Here is a 9,012-nt window from a genome sequence, read left to right as displayed (position 1 = left end):
GTAAATAAATGGCAAATGGGCTTTGATTATAATAAATGCAAGATAATGCATGTGGGTTATTTAATTTGAATTACAAGTATAATTTGGATAAGAATAACCTTAACAGTGTCATGAAAGAAAGGGATCTAGGTGTTTAAAGCCATCCAACCAGTGTGCTGTTGTTAGTGGTAGGGCAAATAGAATTTTAGGTTGTATCTACAGAAATATTGAATATAGACTAAAGATGTTATAATTTCATTGTACAGGTCACTGTTTAGGCCACATTTGGAATATTATGTTCAGTCTTGGGCTCCTTACCTTAGGAATGACATTGAATTGTTGGAAAGGATTCAGAGAAGGGTTACTAGAATAGTGCCTGGGATGGAGGGTTTGTCAAAAAAAAAGAAGTTGGGGGATCTGATTGAGGTGTTTAAGATTGTAAAGGAAATTAATAGTGTTGATGCATTATCTTTTTTCATATTTAACAGTGAGAATAGTAGGACTAGGGGACATAAATATAAATTTTGGAAAGGTAGGAGTCATCTTCAGCTAAGACAGTTTTATTTTTCTAACAGAGCAGTTGGCCTCTGAAATGGGTTGCCTTGGATGTTACAGAGGCAGAAAATTTAATTGAGTTTAAGAAAAGTTTGATAAGTTTATGAATGATAAGGGCTGGCTTTAAGATTTTTAATTTAGCTTAGAGGATGGAACAGCTGAGATGGACCAATAGATCCCATGTTGTCCCAAAACATTGTTTTGTTCAGGGATGTCTGGATTTTTCTAGTAAGACATGGTTCTTACTGAGCATCTTACATATTATAAAATTATAGAATAATAGTATGTCTCAGCCTCTGAGGATATATAAATATAATGGAAGTAAATCTTTTGATTACAAACTCGGTCTAAATTCTATCTAAATAGTTTGTAGACTTAAATTTGCTAAATGTTTCAGATGAAGGCTGGAACACCAAGTGTCATGTCCAGTGGCTATGATTCTCAGGCATTATCCACATCTCCAATATCCAGTGAAGATTCTGTATCGTTGCACAGTGTGAGTGTAGAGGAGACTCCTGAGAGTGATTCAAAACCCTTTATTGGTATTGAGAAACCAGAATTAGAGGACAGAGAAGAATGGTATTAAAGTAACTTTATATATATTTGTGTTTATAGATGTAATACATGTTTATGTATATATGTGAAATTGTATTTTCTTTATTGCTGCTGACGTTGTTAAGTTTTTGAAGTCTGGCATGCTCAGTGAACATTGATATGAATCGCATTAGCTACTTATAGCAATGTAGAAAGTCATTTTCTTGATAAACAGGATTACATTATTTAAAAAAGAAATGAACAAACTGTAATCCAGGCAAAATATTAAACTAACCTCTTACCGAAAGAATCAAATACAGTTTGGATTTATAAATGGATCTTGATGAACTTAAGCTGTTGTTACTTTAATTGGAAACATATAATGCTTATACATCATTTCAAATGTTTCTGTTTTGACAAATCTCATGGATGATTGACTTAAGTTGATAGTTTTTTACTTTATTCAGCAATTCTAGTTTAAGGGAAGAAAGCTAACAATTAATACCGTGTTCCAAAAATTTTATAATAAAAAACATATGCTGGTATATGAAAATAATAAGTGTAGCTTCCTTTATGATTAAAATGTATGATTAAGATCTGATAAAATTTATTTTTTAAATTATCTGGTCTAGATGTATAAATATTTTGTTTTAGAGAATATAAAGTAGAAATCAGGCTGTAGGATCAAAACATTCTTTATGAAAAACTTGTTTATTTCAGTAAGTGCTCCCCAGTGGCACGGTGGTATGTCTGCAGATTTACAATGCTAGAAACTTGGTTTCGATGCCTGTGGTGGGCAGAGCATAGATAGCCCATTGTGTAGCTTTGTGCTTAACTTCAAATAAACAAACAAAATTTAATAGGTATATCAGTTTATATAATATCATTGTTGATTGACATTGGTTCCTTTGAACATTTCTTTTATCTTTCTTTCAGCTCATATCAACCATTGTCAGATATCACAGAATCTACTACCACTGTTGTGAAACCACAGACTACCTTTGTAAGTTTGAAACCCTCTGTTGTTTTAGAAGACAGGCATTTAGCCACTTTTGACAAGTCAGTATTTGAAACTGATAAAGTTTATCCAGATTTGCAGTCTGCTCAAAGTGACCATAAACCAATTCAAGAAGGTCCTGTGGAACTGTCCATGCTTATCAAGGATTTTGAGGTAAATTTTGTTCAGCAAAAAACAGTTAAGGAAAAAGATGAAGAACGAAATAAAACTGAGGTCCTTGAAGATACTTTTTTAGAGGCACAAGAAAATATAAGTATATCTACTAGAAAGGTTGAACATGAAACTGATGTTGAACAAATTATTGAAGAACCTATTATAAAAGAAGAACATTGTGCTGTAGAACAAAAGGGTATTTTACAGGAAACTAATCAACCAAATGATGAAGAAATAGTTGCTGACAAAGGAAATTTAAATAGTGAAGATGTTATTAAAAAGCAGTTTACTGAGTCTGAGCTTTATTATGAAGTTCTGGGTGACACAAATGGAAACAACAATTTTCCTGATGTTCTAGTTAATCATGAAAATATGACTAACAAACAGACTTCACAGGTTAGAAGTATCCAGGATTCAGTTATGGATTCAAGAAACAACAGTACATATGCCAAACAGGTATGAGAATTAAATATTATACACTTTATAGAACTCTTTCGTTGTTTTATTTAGCCATTTAATCGTAAAATATAAAATTGTATGCACTGTTAAAAATTTCAGCTGAATATTCCAAAAAATGTTCATTTTGGCATTATGCTGAAATTTGAAATACAGATGGAATTTAATGTTTTATAAATTATTCATTCAAGCAGTACTTATTATTTTGCACTAATTAATCTGAGCATTTAATTTCTTTGGCATATGATACATTCACAAACTTCAGTTTCTGTATTAAAGCTTCTAATACAGTCATTTATGTTGAGAATTAAAACATGTACAGATTGTATTTCAGAAATGTATGAAGTTGGGAATTGTATAAACTCTTAATAGTTTTACACTGATGATTAACTTAAGGTTTATTATACAGAGTGATTAGAAAGAAAACATTGTACTTCAAGTGGTTACATCTTCAAATCTACATGTCCTTGGGGAACTAAATTTTAAAAGACACACGTTGATAATTATAATTTTTATTCATGGAAGTTTAGACATGTTTAACTTATATTGAGCTTATCTATAAATGAAAGCACTGTAAACATCATTTGTTGTATACAGTGTTCATTTATCCTCACAGTATGCTGCAAACTGATACATAGTTGATTCAAACCATCAATAGCATATTGTTGAAAGAGAGAAAAAGAATAGTCTTCTGGTGGATCAGCAATAAGTTTGTGGACTTACAGTACTAAAATCCAGGATTTCATTCAATTTGGTGCAAATAGTTCATTGTGAAGCTATGTATTAATAAAATAACAACAGAAAAGAATAGAAATATAAACAGTGCTAGTTTGCCAAAAAAAAAGTAACTTAAGTATGCACTTTAATTTAGTTTTAAAACATCATGATTCATTGTCTAAACCTTCCTGAATAAAACTCATGATTCTCAGTAAAATTATGTTCCCTCAGGACAAGAAGTTTAAGGCATAATGAGATTAAATATAGAATATTCTTTATAATCACCCTGTATGCACTGTAAAAAGACTTCCAGTGTTAGTATGTAATTTGTCTCACCTGCAAATTCTCAATATTTATTGATGTTACATGTACACTCTTAATTCATATGAAATACTGAATCTTGTGTTTAACCATTCCTTAGTGAATTTTTATAGTTTACATCTACTTATATCTGTGAAGGATGAAAGTGAAATTATTTATTCCAATTTCAAATTATTATTATTTTAGAAAAATAAGTGTAGAATTTCTTACACCAGTGATGTATTAAAAGAAATGTATATACTACATGTATATATGCAGTTAAGTGTTGTTTTTTTTTTCATTTTATTCCTTACTTTAGTCTTATGGTACATGCCATGTTCAGCGAAGATTGAAAAACAATAAACAGTACTTTGAACATCGGGCATCCTACCCTGCAACAGCTTTTCAGTCTAGTCAACATACCTTACCAAACCTTTCTTTCCAAATGTCAAGAGATGATATTGAGGATGCAGACTGGTCATTGTTTAAAAACAGTACTTCAGAAGACCTAGGTATGTAGTTTATCGAATTTTTTGTGTGCTTTGTAAAAAAAAAGAGGAATAAAGAATAAAAAAACAAACCTTTCTGACAAATCAACATGAATATTGAGCATTTAACAAAAACACAATAGTTGGCCTAAGAACGATAAGATGATAGTTTTGTTGCTAAGCAACGATGTATATTGTTGAGCATTACCAAAAAAGGAGTGTGAAAGTGTTCTCAACAGAGTGACAAAAGGGAATAAGTCTTTTATAGTTTGTGATGAGCAGTTTATTTGCTGTAGATAACCAGAACAAATATGTGTCGAAACTTGACATTAGCTAGTATTTCACAAATCAGTGTTTCCTCTCGTTAGCTCCTAGCCTGACAGCACTAGAATGTAGTAATTAATCTGTTTTATATATATATTATAAAAACATTAACTTCTTAAATAGTAGTCTATTATACTTTAATATTTGTTATAAAAGTGAAAAACAACTCATTACTGGCTTTATAGTTTGTAAAAAAAAATAGATTCCATATTGTTATATGTGTAGCTTGTTTAAACCAATCCAAAATTACAATGTGTAAAAGATAACTGTGAATTGTCCTCTTCAGACAAGTTGGAAGCTCTATAAAGTAAAATAAAGATCATGTTGTAGTCTGAATATGAAATTTAAAGCTTTGCAATATTTTGTTCTCAGACCAAGACGACAGTGTCAGTACAAATACATATGAGGGTCGAGCAGATCATTTTACTAGCAATGATGTAACTTTACCTGCATGGTTGACTGTAGGAGAAAGTGTTATGATCAGTCCTTATAACAAGACAGGAGTTGTAGCTTTCCTGGGAGCAACTGTATTTGCTCCTGGTGTGTGGGCTGGGGTTGAATTAGATACACCCACAGGTAAGATACAACTTTTTTGTGCATATGAAATTTAATATAGCCTGGTTTTTAATTTGTCTATTGAAGAGCATAAAGTTCTTAGGTTTCAAAATATGGATATTGTATTATTCCTTCAAATTTATTATAAAACACAGTATTGGTACTAACTGATTATTAATTCTATTTAATGAGTAAGTAAAGTACATGTTGAAATAATACGTTTATACTTATAAATGAATTTTGTTTTCTAATCAAACATTTTTTTACCTCAAATGCAAATATGCTCTCACACACACACACACACACACACACACACTTAAGACTGTATGATTAGATTTCACATATATATGTGTTTGTGTGCATGTCAAATGCACACACACACACACATATATATATGCTTTAGTTAATTTAACTTTACCTAATTTTGTTCAGAAATGATTAATGTTTTATTTGACTTAACCACTGCAATAATGTTACATAGTATGATTTTAAATTCTGTAACTCCATGTTTTAATAAATTGAAAAACAACTATCATGTTATTCAGGCAAAAATGATGGGTCAGTAGATGGAGTAAGGTATTTCCAGTGTAAGCCTCGTTTTGGTATCTTTGTTCGCCCAGACAAGCTGAACATCGATAAACGTGGAAGAGCTGTCAGAGCATCTCGCCAGGCTGGAACCAGTAATTTGAAGCGATCAGGCAGTAGGGAAAGTATGTAACATAACATAATGTTTAGGGACAACAGTAGCTCTATCTTCCTCTAAACTAAACTAAAACTATCAAATAAATAAATTTAATAAAATAAAATATTAAAGACAGCCCTTATCATTCATATAGTTATCAACTTTTCACTTAAATGTACTGCGTCCACAACATCTGAAGGGTTAGTACAAACGTGTAGGGTTATTACAAAAGTTTTATGATTTTTGCTTATTTAGAAAATCTGGAACACTGCTTTGCTTTGTGGCCCAAACAAAGACGTTACATTGTTTGGGCCATAGTAGAATAATTGCAAATCTGTAAAGTGATTTATTAAATCTAGTAATTCTTATTGTAAAATGCTTTAACGGAATTTGTGATTTCAAAAAATTCACTTACAGTTTCTTTAATTGTTAAGAATTAATATTGAAATAGATACTTGTTGACTAAACTACAAATAATCTGAAGTGAACTTATAATACTGTATAATATTCAGTGTCGGGAGTGGTGGGGATTATTATGTTGAGAAATACATAACTTTAGTCATCTGTGGGAAGTAGTGAAAAATAAAGACAACAAATGCATTGTACTGTAGTTGCTGTTATAAATTTTTACTTCTAAAGTAGCAGAGGAAATATATTAGTTCATGCTTTTAAGAATTTTGAAATTTTTATGGAACTTTCAAAGGTAAAAGATTTTCTAGAAGAGAATAAGAATTAATCTTAAAAAAGAAGTAACTAGCATCTTTCATAATTGTCAAATATATATGATAGTGAGTAGGTAGTTAGATTGTTAATATTGCATCATTTTACAACTTTCTTTTGCTATATAAAAAAATAACTTTTGAGGGAGTCTTAACTAATATAGATTTAACAGTGACAGTGCAGTTTTGTTTTAGTGGTATTGTAGGTTAATCAAAAGCTTTGTTGTAGGATTACTGATTATTGTTTGTTTTTTGCTAATATGGTTTTCTATAACTATTTTTATTACTTACTGGTGAATATGAATTTATGAAAAATTTCTGATCATCAAAAAGTCGGTTGTTTTTTGAGTAGACAAACCTTAATTTTTCTTCTTTTTTTCTTTGATTTATTAAAATATTTTTAACTAATAGATCTTTGTTAGTATAATACAAATTAAACTATGAACTTGATATAGTTACAGATATAGTTATAAAATCATAACTTTATGTTCCTAGTAGTAAAGGTTTTATAAATACCTGACTATTACAGATAAATCAAGGCTCAAGAGCATAAAACTTGGAAGCCCTTGTAATAAAGATTTTTTTGCTTTTCAGGTTTCTCTTCTTCCTCTAGTCTTCACCATAGTCGAAGTCGAGGAGAAGGGTTACAGAATATAAGGAGTTCCAGTACCAACTTGTACCAGCCTCGAAGCAGAGGAGAGTGTTTGGGTAAGATTTATGTTGAATCCAGAGAATATGGAAGAATGAGACAGCCCCATGGTAGAGATGAAGGTCTTTCGGAGAGTGTGTCAAAAAGTCGAACGCTGAATCTTAAAGGTCGAAAGTATTAAATTCCAAATGTTTTATTGTGTAAAGTTTAACTGAGAGACAAGAAGAGAGAAGAACTTTTTAATAACAAGTTTTGAATATTGGAAGTTCTGTATAGTTTGTTGTCTGCTGGATCTTAATTTTTACATGTTATTATTACTACACTTGGTATAATCATTTTAACTCTTACCTCCATAAATATTCTTGTATTGTGCAAATGTTCCATAGACCACAATGCTAGAGAAACAGTGTACTTTAATTATTGTAGCTGCTATATTATGATGTATTTTATTTTGTAGAACTTATATTAACATAGTTTATCTAGAAAAATTAATTTTTCTTTCAGCTATGTTTGCTATTGAAAATGTTAGTGTTTATTAAAACTGTGGCATGTTCAGTTTAATTACAAAAGAGTGAAACACACAACCAGAAATAATCTGAGGGAATTAAAGATAAAACTACAAAATATCAAAAACAAATTTCTTCATGTTTTTTCCAAATTCTGTTAATGGAGGATATATATATAAATTTATATATTTATATAGTTCTTTTGATTGTATATTAAAATATTTTAAGCAAGTTATGGTATTTTTTTTTCACTGACATACTCTGCTATTAAGTTTACAGTATATATATTTTAAATAAGAAATTTTTATTTCTAAGAGAGAAAACGTTTATGATTTTAACTTTCTAAACTATACAATTTACTTCCAATAAACATTGTGAGTTATAACTTATTTATGTTCTTCTTGTGGGGGAGGAAGATAAAATTTGTATAACAAGATGTATGTGTTTGATGATTTTATTTCAAGCATTCCAGTTTAAAGATGTGGAAAATATTTGGGATAAGCTATTTCATTTATTATGGACCAGTCTCCTTTTATTTTTCATAATCACTTTGTTTTAAATTTCTCTCTTGCGAGTTAGCTTATTTTATGTGTGTGTGTGTATATGTATATATATATCTTCTTCAACATCTTTCCAAGCAGATCTAGCAAAAATAAGTTTATTACATTTTCAACAAATATTAATGTAAAGTGTAAAAAAATGTGATAGGAAAGTAAAAGTCTGACACATCAAAGCTATTAACATTACTCGGTAAAACTGAAGATAAAAAGCTAATAGAGAATCTAATTCGTATTATCTACTTGATGGTAAAAAAAGAGTTTGTATTTGAAAGGAAAAGATGACAATTGCATTTTCTTGGAATATTTTATTTTAATTTTACAGGTGCAATTCACTGAGCAAAGGAAAAGTTCAGTATTGTATTAAGCATGTATAATATTTCAGTCATGTTAGAGAAGTGTTGTAGTTACAAAACATTTGTCAGGAAATCTGTAAGGTATTTATTTTGATATTTTATACATAGACATCAGATTTCTTTCGTTTAATTATGAAGCAGCAATTTCTTTGCCAAGTTCTTTATTAATGGAACTATGAGATTGATAATGGTATATTATTTAAAGAATTGTTTGAATCTTCTTATTGAATTAAATATGATAAAAGTTTAATTCATCAGAGTTCAGACAATTTCATCGTATCTAATGCCATATGTAGATGTAAAAATTAAACATTGATAGTTGGTTGCTATTTTGGACTGGTTAGTGAATGTGTTTAGTTTAAATAATTTTCCCCCATTAAATGTAAGTGTTGTTAAAGCTATTATTGTTGTTCAGTTGCAGTACATATTAATTTATGACAAGCACTTTGATGTATATATATGAC

The 9,012-nt window shown here is 29.8% G+C and overlaps 1 protein-coding gene across 3 annotated transcripts in view; it reads left to right on the top strand.

The window, feature by feature from the left end:
* The window catches only part of LOC106465419 (kinesin-like protein KIF13A), a 141,504-nt gene extending 133,805 nt beyond the window's left edge, over window positions 1–7,699 (top strand). For all 3 annotated transcript variants that reach the window (XM_022393310.1, XM_022393311.1, XM_013925645.2), the window contains 6 exons: window positions 932–1,113; window positions 2,005–2,695; window positions 4,032–4,224; window positions 4,897–5,100; window positions 5,625–5,789; window positions 7,075–7,699. In XM_022393310.1, coding sequence (XP_022249018.1) covers window positions 932–1,113; window positions 2,005–2,695; window positions 4,032–4,224; window positions 4,897–5,100; window positions 5,625–5,789; window positions 7,075–7,310 — 1,671 coding nt within the window. In that variant the 3' untranslated portion in view covers window positions 7,311–7,699. The remainder of the gene's footprint in view (window positions 1–931; window positions 1,114–2,004; window positions 2,696–4,031; window positions 4,225–4,896; window positions 5,101–5,624; window positions 5,790–7,074) is intronic.
* Window positions 7,700–9,012: the final 1,313 nt, after the last annotated feature.

The sequence above is a fragment of the Limulus polyphemus genome, unplaced genomic scaffold (assembly GCF_000517525.1).
Source record: "Limulus polyphemus unplaced genomic scaffold, Limulus_polyphemus-2.1.2 Scaffold1937, whole genome shotgun sequence".
NCBI classification, from domain to species: Eukaryota; Metazoa; Arthropoda; class Merostomata; order Xiphosura; family Limulidae; genus Limulus; species Limulus polyphemus.
The sequence above is the reverse complement of the archived record's forward strand: the minus strand, read 5'-3'. Positions and strand labels throughout refer to the sequence as shown.